At 36.8% G+C, this 23,528-nt stretch overlaps 3 protein-coding genes across 4 annotated transcripts; 2 read left to right on the top strand and 1 right to left on the bottom strand.

Annotated features, from left to right (window-relative positions):
- Positions 1–11,886: 11,886 nt before the first annotated feature.
- LOC112695005 (putative nuclease HARBI1) lies at positions 11,887–20,702 on the top strand. Of its 2 annotated transcripts, none has more exons than XM_048656621.1 (5): positions 11,887–12,034; positions 18,548–19,371; positions 19,446–19,586; positions 19,830–20,097; positions 20,186–20,702. In XM_048656621.1, the coding sequence occupies exons 3-5, from the start codon at positions 19,564–19,566 to the stop codon at positions 20,696–20,698; spliced, it is 804 nt and encodes a 267-aa protein (XP_048512578.1). In that variant the 5' UTR covers positions 11,887–12,034; positions 18,548–19,371; positions 19,446–19,563; the 3' UTR covers positions 20,699–20,702. The 2 variants fall into 2 exon arrangements, with proteins under 2 accessions (XP_048512578.1, XP_048512580.1); XM_048656623.1 differs by lacking the exon at positions 11,887–12,034 and adding an exon at positions 12,143–12,310.
- LOC125499692 lies at positions 12,531–18,369 on the top strand. Its single transcript, XM_048656856.1, has 8 exons — positions 12,531–13,420; positions 13,898–14,068; positions 14,116–14,501; positions 14,575–15,146; positions 15,224–15,821; positions 16,754–16,965; positions 17,079–17,715; positions 17,762–18,369. Exons 1-8 carry the CDS (start codon positions 12,531–12,533, stop codon positions 18,367–18,369), a joined length of 4,074 nt encoding a protein of 1,357 aa, XP_048512813.1.
- Positions 20,703–21,061: 359 nt separating the features above from the next.
- Positions 21,062–23,081, bottom strand: LOC125501320. Its single transcript, XM_048656620.1, has 5 exons — positions 22,263–23,081; positions 21,904–22,092; positions 21,558–21,817; positions 21,290–21,419; positions 21,062–21,222 (listed from the first exon to the last, which is right to left on the bottom strand). Exons 1-5 carry the CDS (start codon positions 22,441–22,443, stop codon positions 21,074–21,076), a joined length of 909 nt encoding a protein of 302 aa, XP_048512577.1. The 5' UTR covers positions 22,444–23,081; the 3' UTR covers positions 21,062–21,073.
- Between the last annotated feature and the right edge of the window lie 447 nt (positions 23,082–23,528).

Raw genomic sequence — 23,528 nt, 5'->3', positions numbered from 1 at the left:
GTCGAGGGCTTCGAGGATCTTGGGGAGTTGGGCAGGAATGAGAAATCCGCTTCACATGCGTTAGTTTTGATGGCTCGTGGTTTGGTATACAAATGGAAAATTCCCGTAGCATACTATTTATCGGCAGGTCCAGTTACCGCGTTCAAATTAGCTGAAATTTTTAATCGTGTTTTAGAAGCGTTGTTTGAAATAGGGTTGCATGTTAGGGCGTTTGCTTGTGATCAGGGTGGTCCAAACCAAAAATTATTTCGCTTGCTAGGAGTCAACAGAGACAACTCGTTCATTTCTGTGGGTGGTAGGAAAATCTACGCGGTCTTCGATGTTCCGCACTTGATAAAATCTTTGCGGAATAACTTAATAAAATATGATTTTGTGATAGGAGATGAGGTAATCACATGGAAGGCTCTTCGGTTTCTCTACACGGTAGATTCCCAGGGTGTAGCAAGGGCAGCTCCAAATCTTTCGCATAGGCACGTATACCCCGGCCCGTTTAGTCATTCCGTTCACGCCGCACTTTTAACATCAGCTTCGACTACCTCAGACAGTAGGACTCAGAACGAACTGACTGACAATGAGTTAGGTAACTTTATTAGTAAAATCGATCGTATATTTGACGCACTGAACAGCAGGACATTACATGACAAAAATCCCTACCGCCGACGTCTAACCACGACTGACAGACGATCTGAACAGACTCTACGGGACCCACTCGAATGGTTACCCCATTTGCATATCTTGGAGCCCACACTCCACGATCCACCGACCTTCGGAAACTTGATGTTAAGTATAACTTCAATTTTGAAGCTGTGGGAAGATATGTAATCCGAGGGTGTAAAGTACGTACTGACATCACGATTTCAACAAGACCCAGTTGAAAATTTATTTTCTATTATAAAACAACGAGTGTCATACGGAACAAACCCGACTGCGATGCAATTCCGACAAAACTTACAACACGTGATTGGCAACCGTTTACTTATTCCCCCGGAAACAGCAAATTGCGATGACGATAATGACGAAATGATTATCAGTCGACATGAAACGATGACTTCTGACATACCTACGAACGAGATTGACGTAGACGAAACGGCCGGGGTAGAAGTTGCAGAAAATAGTTCGATGAGGATATATGACGATAGGGTGAAAGAGGTAGATTGTTGTCATGAGATAGGTACAGATAGGGTGATCAGTTTAGAAGATAATGCAGTATATTACTTTTCAGGCTTTTCGGCCAAAAAAACTCTTAGCAAGTTTGATTGTGCTAGATGTAGAGAGGTACTTGTTGATAGGCGTCGGGAAAGCGTTGCGCAAAATCAGGTGCTCCAGTTCTTCAAAGCATACCCCATGAAAAATTCAGCTCCCCTAGGTAATCTCGTTGCAGCGTCCGAGCAGTATTGGCAGATCGCCTCCCATCATTTGCATCTTTTTCAAAAGTTTTACCCCGAAATTCGTTACAAAGCCAACGTTGTTAGGACATTAGTAAATCGTAAAGTAGATCGGGATTCGAAGTCAGAGGGCTGGTTTGATGATGATTGTCGCGAACATAGAATATTTTTGCTCCATTCGCTAGTAACTTCACGGTTAGTTAGAGGGTTGCAGTGGTCATCTATCGAAGCTCGCGAATCTAGGAAACGATCGTAAAGTTTGTCAGGGTATGAATCAAATTCGGCTGTTAAGAAGTTCAGAGGCGATTAGAGGATAGTAGAGGGTAAAATGAGTGACGGATTTGCATCAAAAGCTGAGGATATTAGTCTATTCCGAAATTCCATTTAGTTAGAGAGGGCAGGGATATCACATGGTAATAGCATAGATATATTGAACTAGATCGGACAAGTTGCGAAAAGTGAGAGTCATAGGGTATTAAGTCGCAAAATAAGAGTGCCAGCCCAGAGCGCCCTCTGCGTTTCATGGTAAAACAGACCCTTCATCGACCTCTGAGAGATTATCGGTCAACCCCACGAACGATCTGTAGATCCAATCTTCAAATTCATCCTTGTAGACGGTGACGCACGACAAATATGACACGCTCGTCCGGACTATCGGTATTACGGTGCAGCAGATGAGCTTCTCTCATCACTAGGATGATTTCAGTGCAAATGGATATTATGATAATTTGTTCACATTTGAATACAAAAATCTGAAATACAATATTTTCTGTAAGGAGAATTATTCTTGTTCGGTTGAAAAAAATTTCAGTATAGTTCGCAATATTACGGCTTTGGAAAAAAGTAGTATTTCATGTTCGCTAACACAAACTATCGGTCAAAAAAAAAAAAAAAAACTGAATATAACTGTTATTCTTGTTGGGGCTTGCGAGTAGGAGTTTGTTCGTTGTTCAGCTTTTTGTGAACTTGTTAATATGTCACGATGGAAAGATTTTCGAGTACGGAAAAAATTTAGAAAAAAAAAACCAAAATCAAAATCCAAAGATGCCGAGGAAAGAAGAATTATTTGAAAATCAATTGGGAAATAATGATTTCTAAGTGAGAAGAAAACTTGTAACAAGTTTTTCAAAGAAATTAGATTGTTCAATTAATTTTCACTGGAACTTAATTCTATCATTAACGTGTTGTCATTTTCTTCGTTTCATTTTTTTTAGTTAGTTTATTTTCTACCGACCGACTTAGGGTCGTTTGCATTTGTATCCAAACGAACCTAAGTCTAAATTTCTTATGTCCAAACGAACCCTGGGCAAATTTTCTCCGTAGAAACGGATTCTGTCTAAACGATTTCTGTCCAAACTAACCTCACTCGCACCAGTAACCAGGCTTTAGCTCGCCGCGCATCAAAGCGACGACACTCGCTTCCCAGCAAATTATCACTTTTGCACCTCGCTCTTTTTTCGTCCTTCTAGTCCTATAGTCTAGTCAACAAGTGCCTTTTGGTCAAATTTGAGTTAGCCTTCGCCGAATTCAATGTAAAGGTGATTTTTGGATCCAGAATGAGCTCGAGAAACTTCAGAAATCGCATGACAACGCGGTTGAAAAAATTACAAAAGTAATGGAAAAAAAGTAGGGTTCGGTTTTTTGCGGATATCTCGAAAACTATTGCGGCTATCTGAAATTTGATCTGAAAAAAATTCAAAAGGGGAAGAAAACACACTAAAAAAAAGTCCAACCTCCCTGAACTGCACCACGAATATTTATGATTTTAATTGAGCTATGAAAAAATGACCGATGACGCCTGATTCGGCTCCCACGCGCGATGCTCGTTTGGGAGACATGAGCAAAAAAAAAATTTATTCAACAGTTTATATATGAATATTGAGGGATAAAAAAATTTAGGTACTTGCTGGACACTTTAATAAACAATAATCAGTTGGAAAAAAATTAGAACCAGAATTACTCATTAACTGTTGATACGGCAAGTAATAATACGATAGTAGTAATTTTGGTAACAAAGGTAAGAAACTCGAAGAGAACGAAAAAATTCAAGATCCATAAATTTTTTAAATTAAAAAAAAACTAGAATTTTTTTTGTTCAAAAACCCACACACAGTTGTTATTGTATCATATTTAGTAATAAAAAAAAATCTCGCTCGAAAATTCATTTGTTTATAACAAATTGTAATGCGAAAAACAATTTGAAAATAATTGAGAAATTTTTTTCCTTTAGAATGTCAAATAACAATTGAAATTATGATTTAAACAAGAAAATGTTTTCTTAAAAAAAAAATGTCACTCCTTTTTTTATATTTTTCTAATTTTTCTCCATAGCTTCAACGAAGTGGAAGGAATTTGAAACTTTCGGTTTGTTAATTATCCGAGTTTTTTTGTTATTTGCCTATTGAGAAAGAGTTTTCAATTTACAAAAGCATAGTACATTGAAAAATGATGAATAAATTTTTTTTCCAACTGATTATTGTTTACTAGAGTGTCCAGTACGTACTTGAATTTTTTCATTCCTTAATATTCATATATAGACTGTTGGATACATTTTTTTCGCATATGCCTCTGAAACAATCATCGCGCGCGGGAGCCGAATCAGGCGTCATCGGTCATTTTCTCATAGCTCAATTAAAGTTATGAATATTCGCGGTACAGTTCAGGAAGGTTGGACTTTTTTTTAGTATGTTTTCTGCTCTTCATGAACCTTCTTTCAAATTTGGGATATCTGCAATAGTTTCCGAGATATCCGCAAAAAACCAAACGTGGTATATTGGAACAAAATTTATTCGAAGAACAAGCTATTTGCTTTTAATCGTGTCAATAACTATATTTTGTTAAATTTCATTATTATAAATCTCATTGATTATCGATCCGTTTTTTTTTTTATTTCTTTTTTTACGAAAAGGAGTTCATATTGTATTGTCATCCAGTTATGAGGAGTGTTTGAAGTTTCAAATATCTAGCTCATTGGGAAGTTGGTTTAAAATCGATTGCAAAATTTTTACTGAACAGACAAACAGATAGACAAGAAAGCGGGTTAATAAAAACTTGATAAAGAGGAACGCTTCGTTACAGAGTCGTATCACCAATTGAAACAAAATAGATTCCACAAAAGCTCTATACAGAATGAAATTATTTCTTACCAGGTAGAATCTGATGTGAAATGTAAAAATAATTTTTCTGAGATAATTTTTTGAACAAATTTATGAGAGTAAAAAAAAAAGTTCTTTAAACAAATTTAAAGAAAAAAAAAAAAAAAGCACTTCACCGTTTTTGTGGATGCGATACGATAATTTGAAATATCATTCTCTTTTTAATTCCAACACGTTATTTTCGTGGTCAATGGTGATCCGGCAACGCTGCGCATAAAGTTATCTCGAGTATATTGTAGAATCAAAAGTAGGAATTATATTTTTATATAAATATATATTATATATACTCGGTGCAACATTGCCAAATCACAGGTTTTGTTTCAGTGTTCTAAGATTGATACACTATGATCAGATATTAGATCTTACAATCATCCTCGGTGTACAATGCATCATAAGCTGTATACATAGGCAATACAGAATACATATGGGTACGTATGTGGCAAAAAAAAATTTCTCTGAACCTTGTGAGAATATTCATCTGAGATTTGTGTAAAAATTTTAGATTTTTGAAAATTATTGATTCTAATTTCAGCAGTTCAAAGATAGCCAAGGATGTCATATTTCGGAACAATGAAAAAAAATCTCGATACACCTTTTTTTTTACCAAATTTTCCGTACTTTTTGAAAAAATTGATTTTGACTTTCCATGGCCTTTAAAATGACCCTCTCGGTCATTTCAAGTGCCAAAATTCCTCGTTCAGAAATTTATAGAATTCTAAACTTTCTAATATCTTCTCTTTGTCTTCTGCGATTTTTCTTCAGAAGTTTCAGTTTTTGCGTGTAAAATTAATTTTGTATATTATAATTGCAAAATGATGATTATGAAAAAAATGTTTTGTACGAATGCTGCTTAGCTTTTCTTGTAAATTACGAATCTGCAATACAAAATATGGATTTCCGCTCGGAAAACCAAGTGACCCTCAAAACCCCCATACAATCCAGCTAAATTTCAATATCTATGGTATTATTGAATTTTCCTTCTATGATTCTGCAATTATTGTTTCAAAAATTTTCCAAAATAATCCTCAGTTTTTGAGAAAACACCTTGTAACACTTTGAAAAATATATCCTGTTTACATGGAGGGTACAATCCACTATGCCGTGCATTCGTGCATTTTTGGATTTTGTGTTCTGCTTGTTGAGACATTACTGCAATAATTTATCACGGGTAAAACAGCCATGTATAACTGTATCTAATATATCACGTTAAAAATTTATGGATACCGTGTATAACATGGCTCATGTCGCTTGGTCACATATCTGTCGGTCAAGTCGAACAGTTTCATAAAATTATCATATCGACCTGTTAAGCAAATCATGGGGTTTTAGGTAATTCTGTGAGTAAAACAGTGGCCTGAAGCTAAATCCTCAATTTGGGTTTTTTCGCCGAGCGCGCCGCCTACATTTAAACCCATACACTAGAATCCGCCATGATCTTGTCCGATCTAGTTCAATATATCTATGGTAATAGGCCTACCGGGGAACCCGCCATGTAAAACAAAGGGAAACGAATCTGTCGCAGTACCTCACGGGTGATTTGGAAAACTGCGAGTTATGAGACCAGAATCGCAAATTAATTAATTCCTAAACTTCGAATTAAAACTGGAAATTAAATTTTCAGTGAAAAATGATATATGTAATTTTGAATTCGAATCATAATATTAAAAATCAGAAACGGGTTTTTAACTCAAAAATTAAGATTGAGGAGTTTCAAAATAAATTTCTTATTCGAATGACAGAACTAAAAAATTGAAAATTACTTTTTTATTCGAATGATGTAATTAAGGATGCAGATAATATTGTATTACTTAGTTCTTATTTTGACAGTAACAATTGGGAAATAAAAAAAATTCACCTAGTGCTAATTCGATTACTTTCTGTATGCGCTTTTCGCAACCCCGCAAGCTACACAATTGCCAGTTTCTCGATCGACGCGTAAGATCAAAATCGGAACGCCGCGCGCCAGCGAGAATCGATTGTGTGCGTGCATATCATTTACAGGGACCCGTATGCGGTGAGTGACCGACTGCAGCGCACCAAGTAGTGGTGAGGGAAAGCTCGGGCCGTCCGTGAGCCTTTGCATGGGTAGTAATCTCATGTACGCGAGACCGCTCTGCATGTGCGTAAAATCGGGAAATTTTTGTCAGCGCTATCTACTAGTGGGGAGGCAAAGCTCTTGTATATACGGAAAAGTACATAAGCATACCCCCACCACGTCTTCCGCACCTCTATTCCTATCTACACTCAACGCTAACTTCACGCACATGAAACAAAACCTGTGATCTGGCAATGTTGCACCGAGTATATCAAATCTCGTGTCACAATGTTTGTCCTCAATGGACTCCTAAACCACTTAACCGATTATAATAAAATTCGCACAATATGTGCAGTTCGATCCAATTCGAGAGATAGGATAGTTTAAATCTCAAAATAAAGTCGCAATTTTAATTCATTGCTAATTATTTGTCTGTTATTATTAGACAGACACAATTATCTGTTAACTCCAAATGATTCTAACAGATGTCGATACCTTCCGACTGGGTTGAGTAAGTAATCAATAGATGGCGCTGCTATGGTAAACCTACGAACGTGTCGTATAAGCTACATTTCAAAAGCATAATCACCACGTGTTGTTGACGCTATAAAATTAATTAAATTTATTTTGTAGTGAACGAAATACTGTACAATTCAATTATTTCCAATTTTTTAAATTTTGGTGTTAGCATAGCCGGCCACGTGTTACTTAGACTGAAGTGTAAATTGAATTCATATTATAATGAAGATAATACAGTGAAATTAATCCTGTTTTCTACTTATTTGTGCTTCATTGATCAAAACTTTATAATTTAATTTGAATATATGTATGTAAGTATTATCACATAATTATGAAATTTGATTAAAATGTCAATGCAAAAATGATACACAATTTCCTACACTTTTTCAATAATTGTACAAATATTTTTATATATTATTTTTATTTAACTTCCATTGAAAATTATTTCGCACTTATCATTTCAATGTGCTATGATAACATATTTTTCAGTTCATCTTTCTAATATTTAAACGATTAAATTATTATTTTCAGTCAAATGCCACCGAAAAAATCTAACCTCAACAACGTGAGCAGTAAAGGGTCACGACGCAAACGTGTTGAAAGAGCTCAGCAATTACCAGAACAAATCGAAACAAGAAATGCAGCTCAAAGAATCAATCTGATGAATTTTTATTTTGTACCTATTGATTTCTGCTTAATATCAAGTGTAAGAACATTTTAATTAATTGTGTTCAATGTACTTCCCCTTCAAATCTCAATCCAGTGAATTTGTATACCAACATCAACATTTTCGTCTTTGTTCGTAAATAATTTCATTGTACTAAAGGGTTATAGTAGTAGAAAGTCAAATAAGGAGATCACCATATTTTTTTACAAATACCATCTGTGTGAAAAAGCATAGTGGACTCCGTGACTGATGTTCTCTTATTGTTCCTCTTAGATTGTTTACTATAATGTAATATAACAGAAACTTCAGCCACAGCAACGCGTGGCCGGGACAGCTAGTATAATATATATTTATACATATATATAATTCCTACTCTTCATTCTACAATATACTCGAGATAACTTTATGCGCAGCGTTGCCGGATCACCATTGACCACGAAAATAACATGTTGGAATTAAAAAGAGAATGATATTTCAAATTATCGTATCGCATCCACAAAAACGGTGAAGTGCTTTTTTTTTTTCTTTAAATTTATTTAAAGAACTTTTTTTTTTACTCTCATAAATTTGTTCAAAAAATAATCTCAGAAAAATTATTTTTACATTTCACATCAGATTCTACCTGGTAAGAAATAATTTCATTCTGTATAGAGCTTTTGTGGAATCTATTTCGTTTCAATTGGTGATACGACTCTGTAACGAAGCGTTCCTCTTTATCACGTTTTTATTAACCCGCTTTCTTGTCTATCTGTTTGTCTGTTCAGTAAAAATTTTGCAATCGATTTTAAACCAACTTCCCAATGAGCTAGATATTTGAAACTTCAAACACACCTCATATCTGGATGACAATACAATATGAACTTCTTTTCGTAAAAAAAGAAATGAAAAAAAAAACGGATCGATAATTAATGAGATTTATAATAATGAAATTTAACAAAATATAGTTATTGACACGATTAAAAGCAAATAGCTTGTTCTTCGAATAAATTTTGTTCCAATATACCACGTTTGGTTTTTTGCGGATATCTCGAAAACTATTGCAGATATCCCAAATTTGAAAGAAGGTTCATGAAGAGCAGAAAACATACTAAAAAAAAGTCCAACCTTCCTGAACTGTCCCGCGAATATTCATAACTTTAATTGAGCTATGAAAAAATGACCGATGACGCCTGATTCGGCTCCCGGCTCCCGATGATTGTTTCAGAGGCATATGCGAAAAAAATGTATCCAACAGTTTATATATGAATATTAAGGAATGAAAGAATTTAAGTACTTACTGGACACTCTAATAAACAATAATCGGTTGGAAAAAAAATTTAATCATCATTTTTCAATGTACCATCATAGATATATCTATGGTACCATGCTTTTGTAAATTGAAAACTCTTTCTCAATAGGCAAATAACAAAAAAACTCGGATAATTAACAAACCGAAAGTTTCAAATTCCTTCCACTTCTTGAAGCTATGGAAAAAAATTAAAAATATAAAAAAAGGAGTGACTTTTTTTTTTTAAAAAACATTTTCTTGTTTGAATCATAATTTCAATTGTTATTTGACATTCTGAAGGAAAAAAAATTCTCAATTATTTTCAAATTGTTTTTCGCATAAACAATTTGTTATAAACAAATGAATTTTCGAGCGAGTTTTTTTTATTACTGAATATGATACAATAACAACTGTGTGTGGGTTTTTGAACAAAACAATTCTAGTTTTTTTTTAATTTCAAAAATTTATGGATCTTGAATTTTTTCGTTCTCTTCGAGTTTCTTACCTTTGTTACCAAAATTACTACTATCGTATTATTACTTGCCGTATCAACAGTTAATGAGTAATTCTGGTTCTAATTTTTTTCCAACTGATTATTGTTTATTAAAGTGTCCAGCAAGTACCTAAATTTTTTTATCCCTCAATATTCACATATAAACTGTTGAATAAATTTTTTTTTGGCTCATGTCTCCCAAACGAGCATCGCGCGTGGGAGCCGAATCAGGCGTCATCGGTCATTTTTTCATACCTCAATTAAAATCATAAATATTCGTGGTGCAGTTTAGGGAGGTTGGACTTTTTTGTAGTGTGTTTTCTGCTCTTTTTGAATCTTTTTCAGATCAAATTTCAGATAGCCGCAATAGTTTTCGAGATATCCGCAAAAAACCGAACCCTACTTTTTTCCATTAAATTGTTTATTACTTTTGTAATTTTTTCAACCGGGTTGTCATGCGATTTCTGGAGTTTCTCGAGCTCATTCTGGATCCAAAAATCACCTTGACATTGAATTCGGCGAAGGCTAACTCAAATATGACCAAAAGGCATTTGTTGACTAGACTATAGGACTAGAAGGACGAAACAAGAGCGAGGTGCGAAAGTGACAATTTGCTGGGAAGCGAGTGTCGTCGCTTTGATGCGCGGCGAGCTAAAGCCTGGTTGCTGGTGCGAGTGAGGTTAGTTTGGACAGAAATCGTTTAGACAGAATCCGTTTCTACGGAGAAAATTTGCCCAGGGTTCGTTTGGACATAAGAAATTTCGACTTAGATTCGTTTGGATACAAATGCAAACGACCCTACGTCGGTCGGTAGAAAATAAACTAACCTAACCTAATTCGGTTCGTTTGGACAGAATTCGTTTTCGCTGCATTTGTACAGAAGAATCATATTCTGTCAAAACGATCCCGCCGGCTCTAGTTCTGTCCAACCGTACCTAACAATAAGTCGAAATTTCTTCTGTCCAAGCGAACCCTGGGCAAATTTTCTCTGTAGAAACGAATTCTGTCCAAACGAACCACTCCCACTGGTGCTTTGCTCACACAAAATTACAATAAGTGGAAAGATACTTGTTTCTGAAGAGGAATCTTTAAATAAGCTAATTATTCATGGAAGAATTGGTAAATTTTTCGTTCCAACTAAAGATCGAGTTTTTGTAAATTAGTTGATTCTTATAGCTCTTGAAAAACTTTTTTCCTAGAATTGAATTCAATGATTACTAAAAAATTTTGATTCAGGAAGAACAAAAAAAGAGCGAAAATGAAACGAAGAAAATGACAACACGTTAATGATAGAATTAAGTTCCAGTGAAAATCAATTGAACAATCTAATTTCTTTGAAAAACTTGTTACAAGTTTTCTTCTCACTCAGAAATCATTATTTCCCAATTGATTTTCAATTAATTCTTCTTTCCTCGGCATCTTTGGATCTTGATTTTGGTTTTTTTTTTCTAAATTTTTTCTGTACTCGAAAATCTTTCCATCGTGACATGTTAAAGTTCACAAAAAGCTAACCAACGAACAAACTCCTACTCGCAAGCCCCAACAAGAATAACAGTTATATTCAGTTTTTTTTTTTTTTTTTTGACCGATAGTTTGTGTTAGCGAACATGAAATACTCCTTTTTTCCAAAGCCGTAACATTGCGAACTATACTGAAATTTTTTTCAACCGAACAAGAATAATCTTCCTTAAAGAAAATATTGTATTTCAGATTTTTGTATTCAAATGTGAACAAATTATCATAATATCCATTTGCACTGAAATCATCCTAGTGATGGGAGAAGCTCATCTGCTGCACCGTAATACCGATAGTCCGGACGAGCGTGTCATATTTGTCGCGCGTCACCGTCTATAAGGATGAATTTGAAGATTGGATCTACAGATCGTTCGTGGGGTTGACCGATAATCTCTCAGAGGTCGATGAAGGGTCTGTTTTACCATGAAACGCAGAGGGCGCTCTGGGCTGGCACTCTTATTTTGGGACTTAATACCCTATGACTCTCACTTTTCGAAACTTGTCCGATCTAGTTCGATATGGGCCATTCTACGTGAACCGGATCAGTCACCTCTCAGATATTTTTTTAATTTGGCATGTCGATTGTCCATGGAGGGTTAGATTTTTGTGCCAAAGGATTTTTGAATTAGTGCAAATTTCGATTTATTATGAACAATCGAAAAATTGAGAGGAGTTTTCTTCGAATAATCATAACTTCGTCAAAAATGATGTTGGATTCAATTTTTTTTTCAGAATTTATGCGGATAAGGCCATAGATTTGGGAAAAAAATTAATAGTGCCAGAAAAAATTATTTATCATTTGTTTATTTGACAATGAATTTTTAAATGATTTTTAAAACACTGACGGATAGCACCGAAAAATTTGAAAAAAATACTGACATATACTTTGAACTATACTACAGCCTGTGAATTAATTTCAGAGATGCGTTTGGCTTCGTTTTCGAGTAAAAAATCATCGAAGTTGGCGGCGCGCGGAAGAAGAATCATACAAAACCCAGGTATTGTGTCCCTGTTTTTTTCGTAGCCTATCCCTCATATCGTTGAAGGTTTGTTAGCTTAAGGTATCACCAAGGTAGAACCCCAATATTCCTGCCGAATTCCTTATACGACATCTCCGTCCCGATTGAAAATAGGAAAAGAGACCGCAACAACAGCAGTAAGGAGGACTCAATCAACAATCCTAATAAAATTGCTAAGGAGCGCTCTCTCCAACAGGCCAAGCAAGCTCCCGAGGACTCTAGTAATTCTATCCCACAAAACAACTCCACGCCTAGGTCAGCAAACCTTTCAACCAATTCGGGATTCAATAAAGTGTCTTATTTTAATCAATTAAACAACAGATATAATGCAGAACATGTAGGCCCATTTTTGGTGTTCGTGATAGATATCAGACCTGACTGTAATATAGGCAACCTACATCCAATTTCTTTTGGGAGAATCCTAAAAAACAAAGGAGTTCAGGCTTGTAGTATTTCTCGATCAGGTATTGAAAAAATGGCGGTTACGTTTCATACTTTCATAGAGGCAAACCAGTTTGTGGAAACCCTAATACCTGAGATTGACTCCTCCTGGGTAGGGATCATCCCCGACCAGTCCATCTTTGAAGTAGGTATAATTACGGATTTTCCCAAGGACTTTAATAATCAGGACGTCCTAGAAGGACTTGACTCGCAACCGGCTAAAATAATACTCAAAGCGGAAGTTCTCAAAAAGAAAACGATCTCCTCAGAGGGTGGCGTAACATGGGAAAGCACAGGAGCTTCTAAAATCTACTGCAGTACGGATCTTCCCAAATCTGTCCACCTTCACTTCAACCTCAGGGAGGTTAAAGAGTTCATTCCTAATTGTAAGGTTGAGAGATGCTTCAAGTGCCAACGTTTCAGACACATATACCAGACCTGTCGGCACACGATCCGATGCGGGAACTGCGGACAATCGCACACACATGAGGACTGTGATAACTCTCCTAAATGCGCAAATTGTGGCGATCTACATCAAGCCAGCGATAAAGTTTGTATATTCCACGCATTCAACCTGAAGCTGATCAACATCAAAACCCAACTTGGAATTGACTTCAAGGAGGCCAAGAACCTTGTCAAGGAGAATTTCTTAGTGAAATACAACATCCTCGTCGAGGAGTCAAATTTATTAGCTTCTTCATCTGATCTTACGAATTACTATAACTCTCTCCTTCCTACTTCTAAGAAAATTAATATAAGGGCCTCTACTCCTGAACAAGAGGTTAATTTGGAATCGGATTCCCCCAACCAGTTCATTGAACTATCGTTCCAAGAGGAAATAAGAAAGTCGGGTTTCGACTATATTCAAAAATTCTCAACGCGTATGCTGGACCAGCTTTCGGATAAATTGGGACCCCAACACAAGTTAATCTCCACCTATAAATCTATTGAAGCTCTAACAATTCATTGCACGTTAAATTCTTCGGAGGATCCGTTCGAGCTGCAGAGTCTCTTCAATACGGAGTCCACCGAGCCTAATTCTTCTACAGGTGGCAACCCTCAGCCAGTTTCGGAACTATAAAAGATACAGACATAATTAACAATACGATTAGGTTACTTATTAATTTTAGTTCCGTACGAGCCCTCCAACTTATACTTCCACGCTTTAGCTCGTAACCCAGGCCCACCAGAATTAGGTCTGCTAGTAGCCAGCTAGACTACCAGAGTCTGGGCAAGGAGGGGGAAAAAGGGGGCCCTTCGAGGCGATATTGCCTAGATATCGGCCACCGAGAGACGCTTGCCCCAATATCTTTACAACAACAGTATACACACTTAAATTTTTATACAGACAAATCCACGCTTCACCTCAATTATGCTGAACATTATTAATTGGAATTGCAGGGGCTTCCACTCCAAAAGAATTCAAATTCCGCAGTTACTGAACCTCTGTGATATTCTGTCTATCTCTGAAACATTCCTCACGGCCGACTACAATCTTTGGGTCGGAATGAAGGGTTTCAACTACGTCAGAAAAGACCGGGAAGCTGGTCGAGGGGGCGGTCTAGTGATATAGTGTATATCAAAAATAACTTAAGATACAACACATTCACAATTGAAAGCACTCCCGACAGAGTCGAAACCATCAACCTATCGATTAGACTCAACAATCAAAACCCTAATATAATTAGCTTGTACTTTCCTCCCAATGTGACTATTGATAGGAGAAGTCTTGCAAAATTCATAGACGACATTAGTCTGCTAGAGAACGTCATCATAACGGGAGATTTCAACGCCCACCATCTTAACTGGGGTAGTGATCTCATCAACCACAGGGGCATACTCCTGGCGGACATAATCACCCACTCGAGCCTCATAATAGCTAACTCTGGCGAAAGCACAAGAATTCATATCGAGCACAATAGAAAAAGCGTTCCAGACATCTCGTTAACATCCTCATCTTTAGCTCCCCGTGTAGCATGGTCCACGTTGAAGGATTCTCGCCTCAGTGATCATCTTCCCATCTTCATTTCTATTTCTGAATGCAGTCCACAAGCTATAATAACCAAAAAAAAAAATAGGCCTTCGTTACATTAACTGGGATCTCTTCAGGGAGAATATGGAGCAACGAGCTTACCAGGACAATCTCAATCTCCGGAATATCAACGACTCCTACAACTTCTTCATAGATTCCATCATCTCTGCTGCAAAACATGCGGGCGCTATCATTCCCGATGACAGATCTCACAAGCCCCGGAGAACTAACCACTGCAACACTCTCTGGTGGGACAAAGATTGCAAGAATATTCTATCTTTTCGTAGAGAGGCCATGAAGAAATACCTAGCTGACAGCAATGATGAAAATCTAAATGAGTACTATGCCATCGCTAAAAAGGCGTCTCAGACCCTCAAGTCTAAGAGAACTAAGAATTACATCGATTTTTGCAATAAAATGAACCCTCACCAGAAATTAGGGGACATATGGAACGGGCTGAAGTGTTTTAAAAACAAAAACCTCAATGGTTTCCAACCATCTACCCCTAATAACCTACACAATCACAATAAAGAAGCCTTACGTACCTTAAGAAACATTTGCCTGCCTCAATTCAGAAAAACGGATTTCAATATCCAATACAATAGGGACTCTTCTCCAGTTCGAAACGATCCCATATCTATTATCGAAGTCCGTCAGGCTATAGACCTGGCCAAATCGGGTTCCTCTTCTGGTAGAGATCTAAACAGCTACGATCTATTAAAGGAGTTACCGCCCAGAATATAGGTTTGTTAACTAAGTATTTTAACTTGACCCTGGCGTACGGAATCATTCCCACAAAATGGCAAGAACTTAATATTGTTCTCATCCAAAAACCCCACTCTACAAGCTTCAGACCTATAGCTATGTCATCCTGCTTACAAAAGATCCTTGAGAGAATCATCAATGATAGGCTTGTTTGGTGGCTAGAGAATAAGGGAATCCTCCCCTCCAACTTCGATGGATTTAGGAGGGGGAAATCGTGCCATGATTCAATCATAAATCTCCACTTGGAAACCCTAATTGCGAAACATCAAGGCTTGACTTCCGGGGTGCTATTTGTCGATATCCAGAGCGCTTACGATAATGTCAACTCGGATTTACTAATTCAACATCTGGTAGACCTCAAGATCCCACAGCACTTAGTTCAATACGTCTTCAATTGTTCTAAAAATAGAAAAATACATAGATACATTCACAACGAGGAGATTTTCCAGGGCACCTCTAATAAGGGTCTGGCGCAGGGTTCATGTCTCAGTCCCACGCTTTTCAATATATTGTTACTTTTTTCGAAGTGTGAGTGTCTCGAAAGTTAAGTAAGTGTGAGTCGTTTACTCAAATGATTTTATTTTGAGCTCTCTAGGAGTTTTGAGGCTAATTGTTAGGGTGCAGTTGCTATTCGAATTATTGTTACGGACTCGAGACAAGTTTTTACGCTGCCAGAGCCGTCTCCTGAGTTTAAAGTGAGGGATGCCTATGCTCCAGACGTGGGTTTCACTTGCCGCTCTGTCCTTGGACTCGGGTAGATATTTCACTATCAGAGCCATCCACTAGAGGGGTTTGTTCCGCCGAAGCTGTCTCTATCCTACTTAGTCATATGAAGGAGAGAGATAGTGAAAAATATTTAACAGATTCTAATGTAACAATGGTATGTAATTCAAAATAATACTTTTGGGTTCAAATGACAATATTGCTGACAAGGATAACGTAAAATTAAATACAAACTGAATATAAACTAAATTTGAGCTGACTTAATAGCAGAGATTCTCTATTATATTTTATATTTCACTTTTAGGCGTATTCTATTTGAAATTGACCCTAAGTTTACTGGTCTACCCAAGACGGATAGCCAATGTTAATAATAAGCGGTATTGGCGCTTGTCTAAGCTACCTTGATTGCTTGATTTATATGATTTTGTGGTTAGTAGGCCGCTATGGCACAACTACCTAGCTTTTGAATATATGTTTCTAAATTCACTGAACTGCCCAAGACGGACAGCCAGCGTGCAATGAGTCAGTAGGCGCTCTGCCAAGTACTGCTGTCCAGTCGATCGTGTGCCGGTCTTATGTACCGTATGTGACGTCATGATTTATCGCGCAGTCGCGTTGGCGTTACTGCTCGCGCATCTTTTGGCAGCCTGGTGCCGAGTTGGCTGGATACGTCACAATCTATATCCGTGATATACAGGATAAATTAGACCCAGATATATCTTTCTCTGCGTTTGCAGATGATATTAGAATATTTAATAAAAGCTACTCCGAAAATAGGGTCATGAAGGCTTTGGAGAAAAACCTAATCCAACTGCAATCAAATCTTAAACTTAATAAGCTAGAAATTTCGCCAACTAAAACCAAACTGCTTTTTTTCTCCGGGAACAACAAACATATTCCACCCAACTCTTGCTATGTGACTCTTGACAACCAGAAGATCTTTAATGGGGTATCGGCTAAATATCTGGGCGTAACATGGCATTATAAGCTGTCTTGGGAAACTCACCTTAACGTCGTTAAAAGCAAAGCCGAAAAATTGGCCAACATTCTGAAAACCATCAGCTCTATGCAATGGGGGTTCACCCCGAAACTATGCTCAACGTATACAAAGCCTTGATCAGACCGGGCCTCGAATGGGGCAATTATCTTCTCCCAGCGGGGAATCCCAAAATATTCCACAAGTTTAATGTCATTCAAAACAGCGCGCTGAGAATGTGCCTGGGTGCACTGAAAACCACCCCCATTAACACGTTACATCACCTCAGTGGCATAGCGAACATTGGCGGCAGGATCCAACAACTTACGAAAAGATTCTTGACGAAAAAATGCAGTTTTAGGAACAATTTCACCATCGGAAAACTGAAAGTCGAAGCCATGTTATCGGATTCGCAAAATCCCAGACAGAGAGGCAACAGATCCTCCATAATTACTGCGTGCTGGGAACAAATAAGATCTATTGAGAAACTTATAGAGAAGTCTGACAAATTAAATACGTTTAATATTAGCTACAGGTCGCAATTTAGGAAACTGGACATAAACATCACGGCCGGTCGTCTACTTCAAAGCTCTACTCACCCGGAACGAGACCTTCAAAAAATCCTTCGGCAGGAATATAAAGACTACGATCCTATATACACGGATGGTTCAGTGAACCTAGCCAAAAATGAATGTGGTCTAGGAGTTTTTCACGAAAAGAAGGGTAAAATCAAGGCGCTACGGTTGAATCATCTCACCTCCATATACAGAAGCGTTAGCCATTGCAGAAGCAATCAAACTAGTTCTTCCAAGGCAATCGGAAAACAAAATCGTCATCTGCTCCGATTCACTCAGTTGCCTCACCAAACTAAATCACATAGGATTAGACTCTAATTTGCCTAACACTTTCGCCTTCATCAAATCTGAACTGGCTAAGGCCTTTGACAATGCCCAAAATATAAAACTTATCTGGATACCTAGCCATTCGGGAATCATAGGTAACGACATTGCTGATAGAATTGCAGTAGCGGCAAGCAAAAAACCAGGCATACACTACAACCTCATCCACTCTACTGATTTATTCCGTAAATATATGCAGGAAAAAATCGAATATATGAAAAGTTACATTAGTGAATATGCCTCCGGGCCCTCGGGCAAGGGCAGAGAATTTATCACCAACTCTGGACCGTTTAAACTTAATCCTTTGTTTCGGCATTCAGGCCTGGATTGGCGCAGAATCGGTATCGTGAACAGGATAAAGTCGGGCCACACGAAGTGCAAAGCCCACCTCTTCAGAATGGGAATAATTAATTCCGAAATGTGCTCGTGCGAAACTAGTCCCCAAACGATTGATCATTTGATATGGTTCTGTCCCTGATACCAAAGAGGCCGCCCTGAGCTAACACAATTTTTAGAATCAAACCAATTTCCTGTCAACACCTCTGTGGCCAAATTATGTCATTCAGATAACCCAAATATAATAATTAGATTGCTAGGGTACATAATTCTCCATAACATGGAGATCTAAACAACCTTTCCTTCTTCTGTTGTCTCAGTCGATCCTCTGTTACTGTCTTGTAATCTCCCTCCAAGAAGAAGGCGGACAGGAAGGAAGCCGCGGCTACATCCCAACAGGGACCGGGTTCAGTCGTCCGCTCTGAACTCTCCTGCAGGCTGGACCAGACACAAGAAAGAAAGAGGGGGAGGAGAGGGGTATTGAAACAAAATATAAAAATATAAATTAAAACTTCAATAAATAAAACAAATAAACTAGAAATTAAAAGAATTCTAGTGATAATAAGAATTACATACAGATAAATATCCAACTCAAGAGGTGCAACTGGACTAACTATACGAATCTAATTTTTAATAGATAAAAACTAAGTAAGGATAACTTAAGTGTTTAGTTATAAGAACAGTAGTAATAACAAGGAAATTAAATAAGAATTAAATGAGAGAAGAATCGGTTGAGTTTAAACGATTATACAGTTTATTTGGGACATGACTCATTAGAGTTATACCTGCTGGAATTAAAAAAAAAAAAAAAAACTTATCAGCTTTAATAAACTTCAATAATCATTGGTGAACTTTACTTAAATTACAAATATATATATACAATTCAATTTTTTATGTTTAATTTTGTAGTGGAGTATTTGAATAATTTACGTTTAAATATAATCAAAATGTCTTTTACGGCGTCATTTGGATATTTGTTGATGCAGCGTAATAATGCTTCAGAAACTAGTTCTAGTTCCGATGAAGAGTGGAATGTAATTTCACAAAATCGCGATCGTGAAAAGCGAAAACTTAGGCCACGTATTATTGATTATGGGAGTGTAATTGATCGTTATTCAGAAGAAGAATTTAAAAGCCATTTCAGGTGAATGATTTTATGTCATATTCAGTGATTTAGTATGTGAAGGGACTTATGTAATTTTTAATTTTTTTTTTTAGACTTTCAAAAAACACATTCAATTATTTGCACGAGTTAATACAAGAAGATTTAGTTCGACGTATTCCTGGATGCCCTACAATTTCTTCTCGTCATCAATTGATGATAGCGCTGTAGTAAATGGCTACAACGGATTCTTATAGGTTATATTTTTATAAAAATGAACAACTTTTGTGTGATGTACGTCTGGATAGGTTGATTCTAAATTGCTCAGTGGCCAAGCACCTGTTCAGACAACTTTTTTGTGTAGCTTGGCTGGCTACGAAAAGTTGTCTGAGCGTGCTTAGCCGTGAAGCAATTCACAATCAACCTAACCGAGCATACATGTAATAGAATTCAGAAGTATGTAACTGAGATGTACATATTTTGTTTAATTTTTATTGTAGATCAGTTTGTGACAGATTTAACGTGGGACGAGCTACTGCTGTAAGAGCTGTACGTCGAGTTTGTCGCGCTTTATTTATAAGAGCCCCAAGATTTATACAATGGCCTACGGAAGATCGTGCTGTTAAGTTGATGCGTGGGTTTGAAAGATCAAGTGGCTTTCCTAAAACAATAGGAGCTATTGATGAAACTCACATTCGTATAAATGCTCCAAAACAAAATCCAGCAGATTATATCGATCGGAAAGGATTTCATTCTATTCAGTTACAGGTATTTAACAATTTTTACTTTTTAACCCTAATATTAATTTTGATAAATGATATAAATTGACTTACATAGAAACAAAATTTTTTTGCAGGACGTATGTGATCATAGGACTCTGATAACACATTGTTATGCTGGTCACCCTGGATCTGTTCATAATCGAAGAGTTTTTCGCTTATCAGAAGTTGCAGATTACCTGAATGATGATGATGCGTTCCCAGAAGACAGTCATATTCTAGGCGATGCTGCATATGAAATACATCAGCATTTACTTACTCCTTATCGGGATAATGGATATTTAAGTGGAAAACAAAAAAAGTATAATTATTGCCATTCATCTGCACGAGTGACTATTGAAAGATGTTTTGGTTTGTTGAAAGGACGAATGAGGAGTCTATTACATTGTCTACCAATGACAAGGGTAGATTCAATGGCAGAGTACATTGTTGCATGCTGCGTAGTTCATAATATCTGTATTTTACGAGAAGATGAAATAATTGTCGTTACTATGCCTGAATGTAATCAAGAAAATAATAGAAATTGTTTGCGTGAAGTAAGGCGAAATGCAGGAATTCTTAAAAGAGACGTTATCATGAACTACTTGTAAAAATGATAAAAATTCATGACTCAACCTGTTAACAATGAACAGAATAGCTTTCCAATTTTTGTAAATTTGAACGAAAACAATAATATTGCAAAAATTTATAAATTTTCAATTTTCCAGAGAATGTTCCAAAACTTAATCATTTTTAACGATGATAAAAAATTGTATATAAAGAATTGTATTAAGTCACATAAATTTTATTTTATATTAAACTTTATTAAATGTGCTATCATAAAATGTACTTTTTTCATTAATAAACAGTTTATAACACATTATAAAATATGCTTTTCTTCTTAAACAAAACTAATATTAAATTATCATTCAACAATGTAAAAATTTAGAAACTCATTTTTAAAAAAGAATTGAACATCTTGAAAGTTATTTATCAGCCAACTTATGTAAAACTGCTAGAAACTTTTCATCCATCTCCAGTCGCTCCTTGTGCCTTTTACTTCTATAATCCTCATGTTCAGCTTTTTGCTTTATTCTTTTCCCCAGTAAAGATATTATTGTTGTTTTACTTGATCCTGAAACGAAATTCAACTTTTACATTATTTTAGTTATAAATAAAACTATGTAACGTAATCAACTGACTTGGTGAATATCCGCTATCAGATTCCACTACAGTATCGGTACTTTCTGACTGTTTCGATGATTGACCAGTGGAAGATGCAACTGCAACTGGATTGCACCATGCTTTTTTGGCAAAAATTTCCTCCATGATCTGCAAAAAGTACATGATACATTGTAATAGGTAAGTATGTAAAATGTAGTGTATTAATTAGAAACTTGTTGATTTTTAATTATAGAAAATTCAATAATATCTAAAAATTAAGTAGGATATTTAAAAATGTATACAAACGTTGAGAAACTGCCAATTCCTTTTATCGTTGCCCGATTCATTGTTATGATCCTTTATGGTTTTATAAGTTTTTTTTAAACTTTGTAACTTAGAAGAAGATTGCGGTCCAGTTACGTTGTATCCTCTTTTAATTAGCTCTTTGGCTATTTCCTCCCACACTTTTTTTTGGGACTTTTTGCCACTATAAAGGGATTCTTCCATGGACCTATAGGTCTCTAATAATAATAATACACAGGGTGGACTCCACCTGTATAAAGAAACTGAAATATGCACATATATCACTCACATCCTCGCATACTAAACATAGAAACAAGGACAATCACAGAATTTATTGTTTTCAATATACCTTCACTTTCTTGTGTTTCAGAGTTAACGTCAACTGTGGCCTCAGTATCAAGAGCTTCTTCATCAATAAAACTTGCATTAATATCATCAGAATTCAAATCATAACTCATACAATCAGCATCAGTTGATGTAGAGGGTTGTGATTCCTGATTTACAGCTCTTCTTAACAGCTCTGTAGCGAAAACTATGTCTACAAACAAAATAAATTTTTCATGCGAAGTATGGATCATGAATGATGATGAACATTGCTTACTAATTCAGTTAGGTTAGGCTATTTACAGATGAGGAAAATGTGTAGATGGCTGTTAAATATACATTAAAATTAGGTTTACTGCAATTACTTAACATAGCGATATTTACCTGTAGTCGCACGTTCGGCATCTGCGGGAGAAACATAAGTTTCGACTAGAATATCCCTTTTCGAATCATATAAAGTAATTTTTTGTGTCGCCATGTTTAACTTTGAAAATTGCGCCACATTTCTCAACATCCACTTCGACCGAGCTCTGCAGATGGGTCGTTGTGGGCTCGGTGTTCTCATCCATTTCTTTCCAATTTCGTCATCGTTCAATTAATTAATAGGGTTGTTTTTTTTTTATGCCAATCTTCTGGAGAATTTCTATTCGTGGAGCATAGTTCCATGTACGTACTTGGCACAGTAATTGATTTGGATTCTTTTTTTCCTATTATTCATGAATTCTTCTAATCAATCATTAGATATATTTTTATGGTAGTTACTGTTGAACATTTGAACTTGGCGAACTTTTTTGCACCGTAGGTGCCTTTTGTGGGATAGACTATTACCTCATTCGACCGAATTCCCGATAGTCTATGCACAATCGCAATTGTGTGAGGACTGAGTCACCGAGTAACCCGCTAGAGGGTGCGTAAGCAGACAAAGTGTGCGTGTAGAGTGATAGAGAGAGGGGGAGAACCGAGAGCCAGTCGTCGACCAGACGGGCATCAGAAAAGGTGGTGTTGGTATTGCTAGGGTAAAGTTAAATTGTGTGTTTTTTTCGATATCAATAAATGGTGCGCAATATTACCTAACGGCGAGTGTTTTATTCCTTTCACCAAACTATCTTTACATCAGAAGTGGGATTGATGCTGACAACGCTTACGAGTGGAAAAAACCGACAACGTGGTCGAGACGCCGATCACGTGTGGAACAAAGAACAGCAGTGTACACGGTCCGGTGGATTAGTGCCGTGGATGATTTCAGTGCAAAAGTGCGAGCAAATAATCTTCTAAATAATTGTGTATCGGAAGTGGAAACATATTCGCGAGGAGAGATGAACCGAAATACAATTTATTGAAATCAAGGGCGTCCAAGATGGCGAACGGCGAGTGATTTCGTTGAATGCGTGGTTCTCAAAAAGATCGCAAGCAGTGCTGTGATTACGAATCACGTGACGAACTCGTGTGACGGACATTTTGGTCGTGAACGTAGCCGTTGCGCACAGTCGTAATAAAAGTGACATCTGAATACATAGGGTGCTTTCCATCAACCCAAGTAACAAGTGCACGCCATGACCGTCAACGGAGCGCTTGCATGATTTTGCCTCCGAACTATCTGCCTGTTCCCGCATACGGCGGTTAAACATGCGCATGGATGCTTTCGACTGA

Source organism: Athalia rosae, chromosome 6, assembly GCF_917208135.1.
Source record: "Athalia rosae chromosome 6, iyAthRosa1.1, whole genome shotgun sequence".
NCBI lineage: Eukaryota > Metazoa > Arthropoda > Insecta > Hymenoptera > Athaliidae > Athalia > Athalia rosae.
This window is presented reverse-complemented; position numbering and strand designations above follow the sequence as displayed.

Coding starts and splice junctions, on each gene's coding strand:
- LOC125499692 (XM_048656856.1), top strand. CDS start 12,531: ATGGCGGTTACGTTTCATACTTTCATAGAGGCAAACCAGTTTGTGGAA. Junction 13,421..13,897: donor AAATTGGGACCCCAACACAA/GTTAATCTCCAC, acceptor TTGGAATTGCAG/GGGCTTCCACTCCAAAAGAA. Junction 14,069..14,115: donor GGGGGCGGTCTAGTGATATA/GTGTATATCAAA, acceptor CACAATTGAAAG/CACTCCCGACAGAGTCGAAA.
- LOC112695005 (XM_048656621.1), top strand. CDS start 19,564: ATGGCTACAACGGATTCTTATAG. Junction 19,587..19,829: donor GCTACAACGGATTCTTATAG/GTTATATTTTTA, acceptor TTTTTATTGTAG/ATCAGTTTGTGACAGATTTA. Junction 20,098..20,185: donor TTCATTCTATTCAGTTACAG/GTATTTAACAAT, acceptor ATTTTTTTGCAG/GACGTATGTGATCATAGGAC.
- LOC125501320 (XM_048656620.1), bottom strand. CDS start 22,443: ATGAGAACACCGAGCCCACAACGACCCATCTGCAGAGCTCGGTCGAAG. Junction 22,093..22,262: donor TGCCGAACGTGCGACTACAG/GTAAATATCGCT, acceptor TTTTGTTTGTAG/ACATAGTTTTCGCTACAGAG. Junction 21,818..21,903: donor TGAAACACAAGAAAGTGAAG/GTATATTGAAAA, acceptor TGCATATTTCAG/TTTCTTTATACAGGTGGAGT.